Source organism: Perna viridis, chromosome 3 (assembly GCF_037379345.1).
Source record: "Perna viridis isolate PV_CMFRI_1.1 ecotype Kerala chromosome 3, ASM3737934v1, whole genome shotgun sequence".
In the NCBI taxonomy this organism is placed as follows: Eukaryota; Metazoa; Mollusca; class Bivalvia; order Mytilida; family Mytilidae; genus Perna; species Perna viridis.
In genome coordinates this window covers 3616844-3635154 of record NC_142447.1, presented here as the reverse complement: position 1 = coordinate 3635154, position 18311 = coordinate 3616844, and the positions used below count along the sequence as shown (strand labels likewise).

At 32.9% G+C, this 18311-nt stretch overlaps 1 protein-coding gene across 3 annotated transcripts; it reads left to right on the top strand.

Annotated features, from left to right (window-relative positions):
- The first annotated feature begins 23 nt into the window (after positions 1-23).
- On the top strand, positions 24-16437 carry LOC148620695 (TATA box-binding protein-associated factor RNA polymerase I subunit B-like). 3 transcript variants are annotated; one of them, XM_088574394.1, is made up of 15 exons: positions 44-149; positions 1189-1443; positions 2828-2925; positions 3911-4007; positions 4504-4604; positions 5082-5176; positions 6025-6106; positions 6818-6913; positions 8656-8783; positions 10019-10115; positions 11229-11358; positions 12957-13139; positions 13720-13801; positions 15095-15189; positions 15614-16437. In XM_088574394.1, exons 3-15 carry the CDS (start codon positions 2839-2841, stop codon positions 16360-16362), a joined length of 2022 nt encoding a protein of 673 aa, XP_088430520.1. In that variant the 5' UTR covers positions 44-149; positions 1189-1443; positions 2828-2838; the 3' UTR covers positions 16363-16437. The 3 variants fall into 3 exon arrangements, with proteins under 3 accessions (XP_088430518.1, XP_088430519.1, XP_088430520.1); XM_088574392.1 differs by lacking the exon at positions 1189-1443 and having other exon boundaries at positions 24-149; XM_088574393.1 differs by lacking the exon at positions 1189-1443 and having other exon boundaries at positions 35-102.
- The last annotated feature ends 1874 nt before the right edge of the window (positions 16438-18311 follow it).

Here is an 18311-nt window from a genome sequence, read left to right as displayed (position 1 = left end):
ACCCTCGTCCTTTGTAACTTCTTGTCGGTTCATTCCCTTTCCTTATAGCTCCCCATTGTAATTTGTGGTTGGAATTTTTCTCCTCTATCGAGAATCGTATATGTAATGTAGTTTATAGATGCAAATATGAGAAAAAGAATAGTAAAACGGTAGGATATAAAGTGTGTAACCGGTAACCGTACTAACTTTTCCGCGAACCTAAGTACTAATTTCCCAATTTCTTCATTATTAATATTACTGGATATTTCCAGCAGAAAGTTGGTACACATTTACAGAGTGACATGATGGCTAGGCTAGAATTAATTATTTTAAAAAATATTTTTCTAAAAACTTTATTTTATTTGATTTTCTCCTTTCAAAAGGTTTAAAAAGGTGAAGTTCCCATACTCTAACTCAGAATCAAAGTCTGGCATTTTTGTTATCTGTACAACTTTAATGTAAAATTGACATTAGAACATCATAATACTGTCAAAATAGTCATTTACTATAAATTAAAATCGCATAAGACTGTTTGTGATACTTTCTTTTTCATCCTGGAAAATTAAGATCGTTTCCACTCTTTGCTGGTACAGGATTGACACTAGATACAGTATAGATTTCAAACCCAAAACTTTATCCAAAGTCTTTAAGTGAAGTTTTAACCTCATAATGTTTTCAGGAAAATGTCAAATTCAAACAGAAAAGTAAAAAATAGTCAATTATTAGTTTGGTGCATTAGCTTCTGGTTACATGTTTTAGATCTTTTGAAATCAGAAAATCAATTAAACAAGAACTATTAGAAAAATACACATCATTTTCTTGACTACAAAGGAACTGATACTGACTTCTGCACTTCTCATGCTATTTTCAGTTCTTAACAAACCGTAATAATGAATATTTTAGAAAAACGTTATTTGGGTACAGGGAAAAATGGGATGTGTCCAGGTTACACATTTTAGATCTTATCTCGTAGAAAGTACATGTTATTGCTTTAACTTTCCAATATGTTTTCAGGGTTGAGAAACGGAGCATACATTTATAGATATTAATTCAAATAATACTTGACTGTTGATATAAAGAGGTTTGAAATTAATCATAAAACAGTGTATTGTATCTGTTAAGGGAGACTATCCTTCAGTAGAGTGGTACATTTATACCTCTATAGCAGGACCACATGAGCATGACTATTCCTGTAAATTTTCATTATAGGATTTACTCAAAATCAATAAGCACTATCCACAAACAGCTACATTTGATAACGAAAAATAGGAACTGAGCTTCAGAGATGTCCTGTATTGAATGGCTCAAATATACAGATACAGATATGCAGTTAGAAAATGATTGTTTGAACTTCTAACATAGATGCATAGGATGTGTTATAAGAAATCCCCCATAATCCTGTTTTCCAAGACATCAGCAATGTACAGCATATTCACTATAGACGTGCATTATCAACAGTCAAATGTAATTTAAGTGGAATTTGTTTTAATTATTTACAGAGAAAAATAACCTGTTTTTTTTGTTTATTTTCAACAAAGATATTTAGGTACTACATATAGTACCAGCAAACATTTTTGTTGGTATCGTCGCTGGTGACAGCTGTATCTGCAGTACCTGCCACTATGCCCCTGCTCGGAGCATACATTTTCTGTTGTTACATGTACCTTGATATGAAGCTCACTGGATAATTAGCATTTACATTCACAGCTCTGTATTCTTGATAGTCTTGTAAACCAATCAGATAACAAAAACTTATTGTTTTTACAGTTTGAGCATGAAACAGGCAAACCTTCATCATGTATTAATTAAAATTTTACTTGATATAATGAGAATAGGTATGATGAATATGTTAAAGAGACAACCCCACTGGGATGAAAATGTCAGCCCAAGACCACCCATGGGTCTTTAATAAAGGAAGAAGAAACCCTCACACCACAGGACAGGCTGCAACAGGTCCCAAAACATCATTATAAACTGGCACAGTGAAAGAGTTGCCCCTAAATACTCAAGTAATATAGAAATAAACTATCTAAAAGGTGTAAATGGAACAAGACATACAGAGGCTTGAAATTACTGACTTGGGACATGTGCAAAAAAACTGGCTGGGTTAAAGTACTTTGGTGTAAACCCAGTTGATTTATGATAATGAACACTGAATATGGGGTTATGTGCTTAAAACACTTTTACAACTTTCTATAGCTAAATATCCATCAAAACAGGGATAAAAAGAGGGACAATCACCCATTTCAGGTGCAAGAACTAAATTGAGGGTTTGTTCCCAACATGATAAATAAACTGCTATGTTGTTATATCACTGATGTCTCAACCAATTCAAATGTTCCTATAACATACACTACTGTCAACACAAATTTTAATTTCTCCACTCTCCACAGTGGAGATATTATGAGTGGAGTCACAGTGTCTCAACTCTCCACAGTGGAGATATTATGAGTCGAGTCACAGTGTCTCCACTCTTCACAGAAGAGTCACCATTTAAAAAATTGTCTGTAGTTTATTACTTTTGTCTTCATTACAAGGTATAATTAATGGGTCTAGCAGTTTAAAATATTGAAAAGTAATGAATAAGAGCAATTTTATCCTAGCTTTTACTTTGGTGGAGTCGCAGTGGAGGACATGAGTGACTCCACAGTGAAGACAGGAGAAATCAACATTTTGGTTTACGGTAGTGTATGCTGTGCGTCTGCATTGTAAATCCACACAATCATGTTTAATTGCATGTCATATAAGGGAACCATATTCAGTGCACACTAAATGTTCAATCTGCTAATGTTCTCTACTCATAAAGATATAAATTACATTTATACTTTCATGATATGCTCTTTTTCAGACTAGATAACAATGCCTGTATGTAGTGTATGTGACGGAACAGACTTTGATGAGACTGATGGTTTATATTTTTGCTCAATATGTATGACTCAATCCCAAGTATGTAATATCCCAAATATTCTGTAAAAGCATGGTAGAACAAAATCCCAAGACTATGCTTCATAAGATTCATAACTAATGAAATGTCAGAATAATTTGTCTGAGTAGTGTGAAATACTTTCAGCTAAATGTTTTATCTTCGTAAAATAATCAAAATAAATATTCATCATGTCACTCAGTATTTAGTACTGTGTAGTTGGTAACTTTTTTTTTTGAGGGGGAGGGTGCATATTTTAGCAGTGTCTATAAATTACACCACTAATCATCTGCCAAATAAAGAAACGCCAAACTTACCCTTTTTTTCTAAAAATTGCAAGATTTTATCCCACCAAAATAACCTGCCATATGATATTAATAGCTCAAATTTATGTCTGTTTGATTAATCATCTGTTCTTTCCCTATTTTGCACGTAATAATTGCCAATCAGTGTTATTGATAACATAGTATTTTCATGATTTCATCTGATTTCATAAAGTATTGTGCATATACTTTTTTGTGTATAGGTAGAAAATATGTATTTAAATTAAGCTAGTGATTCAAGAGCGTCAAATTCATGGCTGATGTAACAGACATGTATCTTTATTATTGTATGAACATTGATTACACAACTGTGTATATTGTATCAGGCTGTGCTTTAACATAAAAATCTATCTATCTAAGCATAAAAATTATTACTTACAACAATATACCAATTAATAATCAGTTTTCAAAACACTAAACACTAAAAATTGATACATTGTACCTGCAAATATGTGCATTTGATACAATTTATAAAGATAGTGACCTGAAAAAAAGTATGTTTGCAGTATTGGATCATGCCTAAATATTTGAACAATATTAATACCCAAGGAACAAAAGCAGAGTTAAAGCATTAGAAAAATGAATACTGTGGAAAATGTACATTCACTATACATTACACAGGAACTGGGAGATTGTTTTCCTTACCAAAAGAAAAAGGATTTTCAAAGATTTACTTCTTTTTTAGGATTACAGGAGAGAAGAAGCTGATGAAGATAATGTTACATATGACATGAAACTTGGCAGGAGGATTGCTGCTGGGAAAACTAAAGCTAAAAAAACTGGTATTTTAATTACTGAACTAGTATGGGGGAGGGTTGGAACTGGGAAATCTTAGCCTGAAAAAAACTGGTATGCTAATTACCTAAGTAATGTGGGATATGGACTAGGAGAACTAAGTGTAAAATCTGGTATGTTGATTACTGAGCTTGTTGGAGGGTTAAGAACTTGGAAAACTAAGCCTAAATAAACTGATGTGCTAATTACTGAACAAAGAGTAGGGGTGGGTCACACAGACTGTGAAAAGTCTGAAACACTGGTATGCTTTGTGAATGGGATTAGAAACTAAGGAAACTTCATATGAAATCTGATATGGGCTTATTACTTAAGGTAATAGGTCAGAAACTTGGCTAACTAAGCCTAACTTTATAGTAACCAGTATTTTCCTGGTGTCATTTCACACACCAATTTTGCTTCTCATGAAAAAAACCTGTAGTGATTTATTTTGTCAATTGAAACAATTACTAGTGCTGAATAACCATGTTTTCTTTGTACCTGTAGAAGACCTAGGTCGTCCCTGGAATACATATGAAGGATTTACAATCATTATAAGAGAACAAGTGAAGGCACTGATAAGCTTTGGAGCATCTCCTAAACTAAAGGTATTTTTATAGATAGTGAAGCCTAGGCACATCACAATAAATGTATTTTTTAGACACATAAGCGTAGGAGCATCTCCTGAACTAAAGGTAATTTTATAGACAGAAAAATCTAGGAGCATCTCTAAAACTGAAAGTAATTTTTATAAACACTTAAGCTAAGGGGCATCTCTTAAACTAAAGGTAATTTTTAGAGACAGTGAAGCTTAGGAGCATCTCCTTAATTGAAGGTAATCTTATTGTCACAAATCTTGATGCATCTCTTTATAATCTTACCAAAATTTGTATAAAAACAATTAGGCTTCATTTCAAATTTTCTGTAGATTATGCAGTGAATTTTTTTAAAACAAAAATATACATATATACCGGTACCTATATATTTTGAAACAAGTGCCAGTGTATTTCACTCATTACCTGATTTTCATAAATATGGACTATTAATTTTGATGGGTCAATATAAACTTCTTTGTTAATTTTAAGGATGTGGTGTTCCAGCTTTGGTGTAATTACTTATCCAAGACAGGGAAAGCATTTCCAGAAGATGAATCCAAATCTAAATACCTGGAAACCCAAAGGTTGGCCGCAGATTCATTAAAATTCAATACAGTGAACATTTTTTGTTTGTTTACACCTTGTGCAATATTTTCACAGTTGACAAACTACTGAGAAATATAGTTCATATGAAATTCTTTAATTCTTTAATTCTTTGATTGTTATGGTGTATCCATCTGCACCATGAAAACTGATTTATTCAATGGGTCATAGTTTTCCTTTCCTCATTTGTCTACCCCGGACTTGACTTTTTATGAGCAACTCGGCGGGTGTTTCTAGGAAAGCAGAGGACAATTACCCTACCGGTGCACCTGGTCCATGCTCCCAGTTTTTAGTGGAATCCGAGTTGCTCAGTTGCTTTTGTTACTTTGTATGTATGATTTTTGTTACTCTATGTTCTTGGTTGTGTAGGTCTGTTTTCCATGACTGGTCTTTGTCCCTGGATTACATTCTCTTGATTACCGCTATAACCTTGGTTCCCTTGATTACTCTTTATACAATGATATGTTTCATCTTTCTACAATTATTGGATGAAATATGTGAAAAAATCATAACATTAAAAAATAACCTACTTCAGATTTTGATCCTGAAAAATTTAATGTGAAATATTTAAACTCACCATCCACCTTCAAATATTTATTTAACATATTTACATTTTTGCATTTTGAAGTACATTCTGTTTTATACTGATTCATAAATACATTAGTGACATGTAAAGTGACACTGATAATTTCAACATAAAAATGTGCTGTTGACATTTGTAAGAGCCTGAATTTTATTTAATTTGTGAGGAATGTAAACAGGTACTGCTTAAAAATCATTTATTATTTATTAAACCTGCATGAGGAGTAACTTTTTTTTCCAATTACAGGGAGAGGTTCCCAGGTACTGTTGAGAAACCACAGATTATTTCTCACATCCAGAGGAGACCGAGATATGAGAAAGTAGCAGTGGTAAGGTTTTTTTATAGCCCTCTATTTTTTTACTGATTTCTTTTAAACTTGAAGGGATAGTAAGTAGCCGTAAAATCTTTGATTTGGCTGATATTCTCACAAAATAGTCAAGGGGGACCACTTTTTTTGGAGGGAGACTTAGTAATAACCAACAATTTAGGCTTTTTACCTGGACAGGACCTTCATTTTTTTATTGAAGTTTTGGAGAATGGTTAGTTGCATTAAAATATGGGATGGGATTGATTTAACAAAAATCTATCAAGGTGAGCTCCTTTTTTGGAAGGGAAACAATTAAAAAAAAATCAATTATTTAGGCTTGTCACCTGGATAAGGCCTCTATATTTGATGGATTTCAGTCAAACTTGGGTGTATGAATAGTAGCAATAAAAACTTGGATGGAATTGATTTCACAGAAATCAGATGGGACCACTTTCAATTGGGTTTTTGGACAAGTTTTTCTAAAGTGTATAAATATGTATGCATTGGATATTGTGAGGTTCTGTAATTTTCCAATTGCCTTCTGCTGTTATTTATTAGAAATTAGAAATTAGTTAAACTACTAAAGAATGTAGTTGTCTATTGATGCTGCTGTTAACTTTTCCTACCTCCCTTTTGGGTTTTCAAGAACATGAAAACAGATTGATTTTTCGTGATTGGTATCTAGATAAAAAAAAGTATAGACTGGCACCTAAGCATGTTATAATTTTGCAGGAAAATGAGAACTTGGCACGAACACTTGAAGATGAGACGTTTTATGAAGGTGATGAACCAAATGAAGAGGAACATGATATGAATTTTGATGAGGAGGTAGATATATAGATTCTCATTCAGTCTCAAGGGGATTACAAGATTTCTCCACTACAGATAGTTAAATTATAGATTTCCACCTACGAACTTCAGCAAGTGGGTTAAATCTGAAATTTAGATATTGAGAGTTGAGAAATCTTGAAATTCCCAAGACAAATGGAGAAGAATCTGTTTCTCCCAAGAATTCAAAGGAGAAAAAAAGTTCTTCTAACATCAAAGACATCATGCATTCATTGCATCATATATTGCTACATTACGATTTGTTGATGCATTACTAACTAATAAGTGTTAAACAAAAAAATTAAACAGTCGAAAATCAATAATTATTTAATGACCAACATCATGAGTAACAAAAGTAATGTGACCAAATTCAAAATATTTTTTCTGTCTGTGGAACTATGTTTCTGTGTTATGTTAATCACTTTATTGCACACAAGATTTTAATTCCCAGCACATGTCGGGAGATGAAATATTTTTTATCACTGGCTCATGCGGTATGGATGCGAATTAAGGATGGGAGAAATATAATTTATACCATTTTCATTTTTTATAATATTTTTTATTCTTTTTACAAGAGAAAGGGTTTCAAGTTCTAATCCTAGAATTTCTACAAGTCGAGGTGATAAGAACACAGAGTTCATTTTTCGAAAGATATATCATATTGTTTTAATTTTTTTTTTTCCATTAGAAGTATTCCATGGGCTGGGAGGGTCCACCATGCACCCCCACCAGTCATCAACTTCATGGTGATTTTTAGGTACCTTTATACCTCCCATTACCGAATCAATTTGTTTCCAAAGAATATTATCAGATTCTTTTTCAGTATAAGCCTATATTTATACCCCTCTGAGTCAAAAAGCCAAGATTTTTGTGACTCAATTGTTTGAGAGTCTTGGCCTTCCAGGGAGAGCATTTGCAAATAAACTAAACAAATACAGGTATCATCGTATAGCCCAATGTCTCAGCTTTACAAAAGTACCAAGAAAGTTGCGATAACACTTAGGGTTTTGCGGGTACTATTGTTTTAATTATCATTGTATTCAACATATTCTCTCATTTTAGTGGCATATTTTTCAGTTTTAATATGATAATAATGAGTTTTTCATAAAAAAAGGGAATTTTCAGAATTTCATATTTTCTTCAATTTTACCTATAATTGGCAATTTCTTTCAAATACCCAAACTCTCGGCCCACGTACTAAAAGCTCACCCTTTTGTATTGCTTAATTCTCATGATAGGTAATTTTGCACAGCAGGATATACTGTTGATATATCAATGCACTAATGTTCAAAATGTGTGATTTTTATACATGTTTTCAATTTAAATTTATATGAAGAAGCATATTAAATGTTTCATTTCAGAACCTGGACAAGGTATTATAGTTTCTGATTATCGAAAAGTAATAAATTCTGTGACAGTACTTTTGTTCATGGGGTACCAATTTTCATGGTTTTAGTGGGAACACCAAGCAACAAAAATTGGTTCCCAACAAATAAGAGATTTCCATTGATGTGGATACTGGAAACTTCAAAATGAATGCAAGGATCCACGAACTTGTGTTTCTTCCCTGATGAACGACAATTGGCATCCACGAATTAAAGTACTTTCACAGTATACTTTTTAATTCTATTTTTTAGAAGGGATGGGAAATAAAAAAGGCTGACACCTTATTTTCTCAATAATTTCATGACAAATTGCCTGAGGTTCATCAACATTGAAATGCCTAAATTGCTCTTTTTTAGGTGAAGGAATTAAGAAGGAGTAATTTTTATCTTCTACCTGAGGTCATTACCCTGAAGAAAACCTTGGTATTTTGTTATCTTGGCATGATGTATACTGATAATCTGGTTTCTGCCTCTGACATTGTAAGGTAAAAATAACATAGGATAAATAATGTAGTCAAATGAAACTGTTGAGTGAAAAATGGCAGTTAAGATAAAATGACATAGTCAGGATAAATTACAGTCAAGTAAAAGTGGCATAATCATAGTTATGAAACAATACTATGCAATTATTTTTTAAATGCTTTTTTCATAAACTTAGATTTTTCTGGTTGATTTAGGTGTTTGTAAGAGCATAATTTCTGTATTTGTCAGAAAATGCCTCAAACTTTTAGTTTTTTAACCATATTTTTTATATGCATGGAAGTTACAAAAAAGATTTTTACATACACGTTGTTTTTCAGAATGTTTCCTGCTAAGTTAAATTTTGATTTACAGTGATATTGGATATTACCATTGTATAGATAAGCTCTTAGCAAATTACAATTTACCATCCCACTTTTCCTTCACTCTCAATTGATAATAAAGTAATGTTAAAAAAAGTTTCTTAATAGTACTATGTCAGTGTTACACAAATCAAATATGACAGTCTCTCAACTTTGATTGACTAGCATGACAAAGTCATACAACTTTCAATGACAGGAATAACAGTCACACAACTTTCAGTGACAAGGATGACAAAAACAACTTTCAGTGACAAGTATGACAACTATGACAGTCATACAGCTTCAGTGACAAGTATGACTGAGTCACACAAATCTCACTGACCAGTTTGACAGTCAGATAACTGTCAATGACAAGTATGACAGAGTCATACAACTCTCATTGACAAGTATGACCGAGTCACACAACTCTCTCTGACAAGTATGACAAAGTCACACAATTGTCAGTGTCAAGTATGACAGTGTCACACAACTTTCAGTGACAAGTATGACAGTGTCACACAATTCTCACTGACAAGTATGACAGAGTCACACAACTTTCAGTGACAAATATGACTGAGTCACACAACTCTCACTGACAAGTATGACATTCACACATATCTCACTGACAAGTATGACAGAATCACACAACTCTCACTGACAAGTATGACAGAATCACACAACTCTCACTGACAAGTATGACAGAATCACACAAAACTCACTGACAAGTATTGCCAAGTCACATAACTCTCATTGACATGTATGACAGCATCACACAATTCTCAATGACTATATTAGATTTGGCTGTATTTTTACTCAAAAGTTTTTAATTTCAACACCAGTCACTAAATATAAAAAAACTTTCTGAAATATATAAATTTTATTTTCTTTACATCTTACAGATGGACCAGTCTAAACAAGATTCCATATTATAGATCAGTATCACTTCTTCCTGATGACATGAAACTGTACTGGAAGGACCATGCAACCTTCAGAGCTGTAGGTTTAATTACGGCTATTTTTTTAAATGAGAGACCAGTCTAAACCAATTATTTTTTCACTTTTATTATGCAGGAAACCTTATGGAAAGACAGTGCAACTATGATCAGGCCCAAACACCATATAACTTTAAAAATATTTAAGTCTTCCATGGTAACTTCAGTCAAACTCTTTGAAAATGTTGATGTTACAGACAGTTAGGAATTAAATCAGACTTAAGTAATTCTTCAATTTTTGTAGTGTTGAGGCCTGTGGTAAGTTCTCTTGAAATAAAACCTGTCTCAACCAAAAAGCTTTAGGACTTTATAAAAATCAGACAGAAGGTGATTTTTGCATGTCAAATACCCACAGAATTCAGTTTTATTTCTTGTTTAGAAACCATTATAGATCACATAATCAGTCTTAGTTTTTTTGGGGTTGTGCTATTGAAATAAAATTTATATAGATTGTACATGGAAATGGCACTTTGCAAGAGTTACCAAAAAAGCATCCTTTATTCAGTGGGTTATTCTTTACTTTGTCATTAGCAGTGTCTGAATTTTACATGGATTGGTACTTAACTACTAATGGATCAAACTGAATGCAGTTACACTATTGTGAAACTAACACAAATATGGGTATTATTATGCATGATTCTTATGTTAACGTGTATTAAATTAAAATTACATGACCCTATCTTCAGAGAATTTGCTTGAGCCTAAACCAACTCCTGAGGGTGATGAACTGATGAGAGCACAGATCACAGGTGCAGATCCAGAAATTTATGAAAGAAGGGGTTTTAATCCAAAAGTTCATCATTTGCTCATTTTTTCAATATCAAAACAAAATCTTCAAACAAACAGGCGAGTTCCAGCTCCCAAATCCCTCCCCCTGAATTCACCACTGGACCAAAAATCAAAATGTCCTCTACATAGTTAAAGAGTGCAGCAATGGATCTCGAAATTTGAAAAGAGGGGTTCCAGAGGATTATTTGCTTATTTTTACCCAATTTTTTCATAAATACAAAATCTTCCAACAAAAGGAGGTTTGCAACCACCCAGAAAACACCCCACACCCCCAGAATTGACCACTTGTGGGCATAAAAATGTTTCAGTCTATTTTTATGTTTTCCAGCATGTTGTGAGACATGAAAATTTAACAACAGAAACAGAACAGATGATAAGATTTCTTGGGTTATCAGACATACCTGCAATGTCCATGTATTCAGTTACATCAAAGTTTATAGTCATGCTAGATCTTCCAGGTGAGTCCTTCTTCCTCGATTGGTCACTTTTGAGTTGAGACTCCTGAGTGAAATTAATCAAACATTTACATGCATAATATCCAAAGAAAGGTCTTGGAATATTTATAACGAGAATGAATATGGTGAATATGTCAAAAGACAACAACCCCACCATGATGAAAAATGTCAGCTCAAGGCCAACCATGTGTCTTCATTGAATGAGGAGGAAGCCCTTGCAACACAGAGCAGGCTGCAGATGGCCCCAAAACAACATTATAAACAGGTACAGCGAAGTAGTTACTCCTTATACTCTGGCAATTGAAAAGTAAACTGAAAGTGAAAATGAATCAATACATACAGAGGTCAGAAATTCCTGTTTGAGACAGGTAAAAAAATGTGGTAGGGTCAAAGTACTGTGGCATAATCACAACCCTCCCCTTTTACATCTGGCCACTGTGGAAAAAATATTACACAATTAAACAGACCTTTAAATCAGTTCAAAAAGTTTAGAGTCCCTTGTTAAAATAGAAAAATAGAAACTTATTACTAGTATACATTAGACAAATGCACAAACAAAGGATTACTTGTAGTTTACTGACATACCAGCTCCAGACCAGTTAATACCTACAAAAAGTTAGGTTCTCATTGTATGTAATATCAATCCCAATTCTTCCCATGTGGGGTTGAGAACCACAGTACATCATAAGTCATACAACTGCTTTTAAATATACTAGTAGTGTGTTCCATGTAAAGACCCTATGAGTGAATCAATGTTAATGCAAAAAATGTTGTATTTTTGTGATAACCAAACATAAATTTGCAATGGAAAATACTGATGTTTACAAAAGGGAGGGTCATAACCTTGTACCATTTTTCCTCAAGAAAAAATAGAAAAAAAATTTATTTATCAATTTTATAAGGGGGTGATTGCCTGTTTGCTGTATTAGATAAAGAGTTAAAAGCCTAAAACCCTTGAATATACGGAAGAATTAGGTGCTTACAATCATTCCAAGATGAAGAAACAGAATATCTTGAATTTTCTTTAAGATTCAACTTCTTTGAAGTAATATTTAACCTGTTTACCATATAATTTTTTATATACAGTGAAACCTGTCTAAACCAAACCCTGGATAAACTTATTACCACTAAACAATACACCTTCTGAGATTTGATATCTAATCAGTAGCTACCGGGTAGTTTATTGTACTATGTAAGCACTTATCAGATCAATCGACCATCTTATCTTGTATATACTGAAAGTATACTGGAAAATTGCAAAGTGTCATTAATACAAGATAAGATGGTTGATTGATCTGACAAGTGCTTACATAGTACAATATACCATCTGGAAGCTACTGATTATGAATAATCAATCCACTGCAAAAAATCTAAGAAAAGTGCAATCAAAGTTGGTGAGTATATGTTTGTATGGATGTCAGTGGTTCCTAATGCCTCAGACACCTATAGTATAAAGTGAGGGCTAAAATTTCAATTATACTGCTTCTAAATGACTGGTTTTCAAGTACTATTTTTGTGGAAACCTCTTAATTTATGTCCAGTTGCACCTTTCTTGCATTTGTGTCCACACTCGTTTGAATTATGTTTTATTTCTGTTGTAGGAGAACTTAATGGATTTGTAGCCAGTCTGATCTCTAATGACTATGACACATCCAGAAGAAACATGGACATGACTGCTATGGGTTATATCATAACATCACTACAGTTGTTGATTGGATTGGATGATACCACTGAGAAAGAACTGTCCAGCATTGCTACTGAAATGAATGAGTTGTTTGCAGGGAGTAAGTCAGTCTCACTAGTTAACACATGTTGTTGTCTCTTTTTGTTGTGTTTACAAAATTATTGGATTTTTAGATTTTATACCCCTGCTCACTAGTTGGGGATATGGTTGTCCTTGTGTTTGTTCATCCCAGGGACACAACTCAAGAAATCAGTGTTATGTTTGTATTATATTCCTTTTCACCAAAGCCTCTCAAGCTTTCTTTTGAAGCAGAATAAAATGAATCCAAGTTAATCCATTCCTTTGTCATTTTCAGCCTTTTTATTTCAATTAGTTTTGACTCTTTCGACTCTTCAAATTATACCATAGGTTTAGTTTGCATTGATTATTTTCTAATGAAATCAGGCTTGTTGACACATGGTACACTAGACACACAGGTATTTGCTAGGAAATACATTTCTAAAAAATAATCTTACGATTCTGACTGAAAAGAGCGACAGCCACCTTACCAAAAAAATGATAAGTGTGAAATCATAAGTAATGACATCAATACTTATAACATATTACTTTTTATGAAATTTGCTCGAGGATGGGGTATCATTATGATGGCCAATTTAATCTTTTCTTCTTTTTTATTGTAGAATATGACATGTTTGTTTGGTCAGAGTGGGTAAAACAAATCAGCCAAAAAATCAGTGTACATAACTCCATGAACCTACATGAGTGAGTAATTTTTGTAACAAAAAACTAAATATTCACAAATCCATGAACTTTATGAATGAGTAATTTGGTAAATAAACAGTGTACACAACATGAACATATTTGAGTGAGTAATTTGGTAAATAAATAAATTAATAAATTCAGTGTGCTCAAGACCTCGAATGTACATAAATGAGTAATTTGTTAAATTAACAGTGTACACAACTCCTTGAACTTTTTTGAGTGAGTAATTTTTCAATAATCAGTGTGCACAACTGCTTGAACTTATTTGAGTAAGTAATTTGTTGAATAAATAGTGTACCCAACTCTTTGAATTTATTTGAGTGAGTAATTTGGTGAATAATCAGTGTACACAACTCCTTGAACCTATTTGAGTGAGTGATTTGTTGAATAATCAGTGTACAGAACTCCTTGAACCTACTTGAGTAAGTAATATGTTGAATAAACAGTGTACACAACTCTTTGAACTTATTTGAGTGAGTAATTTGTTGAATAATCAGTGTACTCAACTCTTTGAACTAATTTAAGTGAGTAATTTGGTGAATAATTTATGGCATCACTCCTGATAGGCTTGTTCTTAGCTATATATAAGGTTTCCAACTACAAATAAATAGTCATGTAAGTTGGCAGTACAGGTATTTGGAGGAGTAAAATTTTCCATGATATTATTGTTTAATCTTAATTTCTTCCATTTTTCATAGTAGAAAAATATATTTCTTTTATACTACTGTGAAAGGTCTTTAATTTGTGGATACCAATTTTCGTGGATTAGGGAAGAAACACATGTTCGTGGATTCTAGAATTCATGGTTTTTAGGTGTTTAGTATACACATCAATGGAAATCTTGTTGGGAACCAAATTTCATGGTATGGCCTACCCATGAAAACCACAAAAATTGGTACCCCACGAACAAAAGTACTTTCACAGTACTATAAGCTAGGAAAGTTTTGCCCAATCATTTTGCATAATTCCTGGGATCTATCCTTTTTCACAAAGTTTTCATTTCATGGATCATTCCTCAGATCACATAAAAATGGTTTTTTTTTACAGAAAATATTCACAGAAGATTTAATTTATAGTCACTTGTCTTACCACAACAGAAGAAAAAAATAAAACTTCTGCAAAAATTTCACTTTAACAGTTTTAGAACAGAGTATGATAAAACATACAAGTATCTCTTGAATAATATACTAAATTCATTTTACTCTTTTTCATTAAGTTTTTGTCACAACAAGTGTAATGAAGTACCAGTTTAGTTTTGATATTTATATGCAACCAATCATATTTTTTACTTAGAGATCCAAGAAATATACGAGATGTGAAAAAGTTTCTGGAGGAATTTGTTATATTTGATAAAGATTTGAAATGTTCGGCTAGCAGATTTAAAGAAGGTGAGAAAAATATATGTAATTTTTGAAGGTAGAAAATTGACAAAAATTCTGTAATTGCAGTGTTTTTTTCCCAGGAAAACAAATTGAGAAAAGTACTTCCCCTACTAAACCTACAGCTTGCTTTTATTAAAATGAACTGCACCAGGTTTGGGTTAATCATTAATCTTTTTAGATTTAGCAGATGTGTACCTTCATAAGAACACTCAGTAAAACTTTCAGCTGTTATTCATTCACAGTTGTAATTTCAAGGCAGGAAAATTTGATATGCTGTCAGATTGACAGACTCTTGTTGAAGATGTAACATTCTGTATAAATTGTTGGTGGGAAATTGTCTAAAAAGACATATCTAATAATTTAGAGTTTGCACATGTCCTTATTGTATCTTAGATGTTTTTCTTTGCGTTTATTTTGTCCTTCATTACAGATCGATATGTAAGAAAAGATACTCAAGAAGCCATCTTACGACCTTTGCAAATCTTCCAGTCCAGCTTGCAGGCAGGTACCAGCAATTCTGTATTATCAGAAGATGTTGACCTCTATGGAGAGGATTATAATCCAAATTTAGAACCCACCTTAGATGATAACCCTATAGAATATTATCTAAATAATGACAAAACTGTTGAGGAGAATCCTGAGAAGGGGAATAACTCTGGATATTTCAGAAAGTGTAGTTTTAAATTTATTACTCAACCTTTGAGTTTTCAAGAAGACCTTGATAATATATATAGATCAAAAGCCATGATGAAAATACCACAAGAGGACAATGACGAGGGGAATATTGAGACATCAGACATTGACATCTTTGATTCACCAAGAAAAAAAACAAAGCTATCGAAAGATGGTTCATTTTCACTTCTTAGTAGTGCTAAAGACAGTAAGGAGTTGCCAGTTGAAAAGCAGGAAAAATTGTCTCAGCTTCTTCACAAACTAAGTAGAATTGAGGAAAATAGCAATAAGACTACTGCTAAGGCCAATAGGGGGAAGAAGTTCTATGATTTGACATTCCAGAGTAAATCATTCCAGTGGCTAATTGAGATTTGTTCTGGTATTCTATACTGTACACCAGAAAAACTCAATAGAAAGGTTATCGAATTACAAAACTGTTTATTCACAGACTGGAATCCATCAAAAATTTCCAGCAGGAAAAGGTTGATAGCAATACATAAAAAATAATTATCGAGTATCAACGTATTTGTTTTTGTTATAGGTACAATGCATTTAGTTATTTGTAAAAATACTTTGGTTGTATATCAGTATGACATTTTCATAAGTGTTCTTAAATGGTTTTAAATAATTTTTCAGGAGAAAGTGTCGTCACAAATCAAACCAAGTTTGGGTTATGTAGGAAATTGCTCTATCTGTCTGTCTATTACTGCTCAGAGAAATTTGATGAATAGAAAGCTAGGGCATCATTCCAAAAAAGGAAGGACCAACTTATGGTCCTGTGGTAGCGTTTTCACATCAAGTGCAGAGGGTTTGGGTTTGATCCCAGCAAAGTCACACCAAAGACTCCAGAAGGTTGGAGTTTGATCCCAGTCAAGTCATACCAAAGAATTCAAAATTGGTTGTTACTGCTTCTACACCGAATTCAATGCATATAAGAGATGGACTGGTTGGCTCAGAAACAGTGTTGGAGACTTGCCAACTTGCTGGCTGTTGCATTTGTGAACTAGCACATAAAATTTGGCTTAGCATCTTGGACTAGTACAAAATAATGTCTGTTGCATCAAACTCTTTCTTCCAAAAATACATGAAATGTCTACCAAAGGATGTATAACTACAATCAATGGAAAACAAATGGAAGGAGAGATAACCCAGCTCTTGGGCATGGTTATATTTATAAGTTTGAAAGTGGCAATAATCCTTTTACAGGGTTTTAGGTGTTCACATTTTAAATCTAAAACTCATGCTGTATAGTTTGGAATTAAACTAATGGAAGCTTGTGCAACATATGTGGATGTGTGGATGTGCACAAATGAAGTTAAAAATTATTGAATGCCAGAAATTGGAAATCAAACTTGAGCCAATTACATGTTCACATCTCAAAAGCTCAGCTTCTTTTTTAATTTCTGCAAAGCAAGCTAAACTATAGTCCTTTCAGTTAAAATTTATTTTATTTAAACAACAACAACAGACAACTTGAAAGTGCAGTGCATGACAAATAGGAAAAAATCAATGGGATGTGGTTACATACTTGTTTTATTTTTTTACAAAACCATTAAGAGATATCCTTTTTGTGAGCTTGCTTACAGTATTTGTAGTTACAAACTTATTTTCATGAAGAAATCTTGGTACATATGTAAACTGAAATTCATTAACCTATTTTGATAATGAATTGTAATAACAAAATTACCAAATTGATTTCATTAAGGCAATAATCACAAAGGAAGGTCTTTATAACAAGTGGCAATTTCAAGGCATAAACAGGAAAGTTGGAAACACAATGGTCCTGACTTGGTTCAGGCATTTCTGTTGGAAATGGTGTGTCAATCCAGGTTTTATAGTACACTTAACCTTCTGCTTCCGTTACAGTTAATTGTTCCGTGTATATCGCAATATAAACAGGCAGCATAAAATTGCCACAAAGAAAAGTTGGTAAGATCTGTAGTCAAAACAGTACAGAAGATCTATTAATGATATAAAAATTTTCTATAATCTTTTCAACAGAAACAGAATATTTCTCAATAAGGTCTGGATATCCAATAAAAGTCTGCTCAATTGATAAATTAATGTCTTTCCTCTGTTTCACAGTTGTAGCTGTAGGATTGAAATACCCCTATGTAGTTCATTTTATGTAAAATTAACCTGTTTATATAGACCACCTGTCTTATGTAACCATAATGTTGCTTTCCCTTGGAAGGTATGACTGCATTTGGATATTGTTATGTCAGGTAGCAATATGAAACAATAAAAGAGGAGGGTTGCAGGGTTAAGACTTGTTTCCTCATACTTTGATGATTTACTATTGCCTAGTTTGGAATCTTCGCCTTTTCATCCTTGACTAGTTGAAAACAGGTCAATGTTGTTTTTGCTTCTTGAACTTACACAATTTTTTTTTTTTGGTGATCTATGAACAAATCACTATTTTCCTGTAAATTAATTCCTAATATGACAGTGGTGAA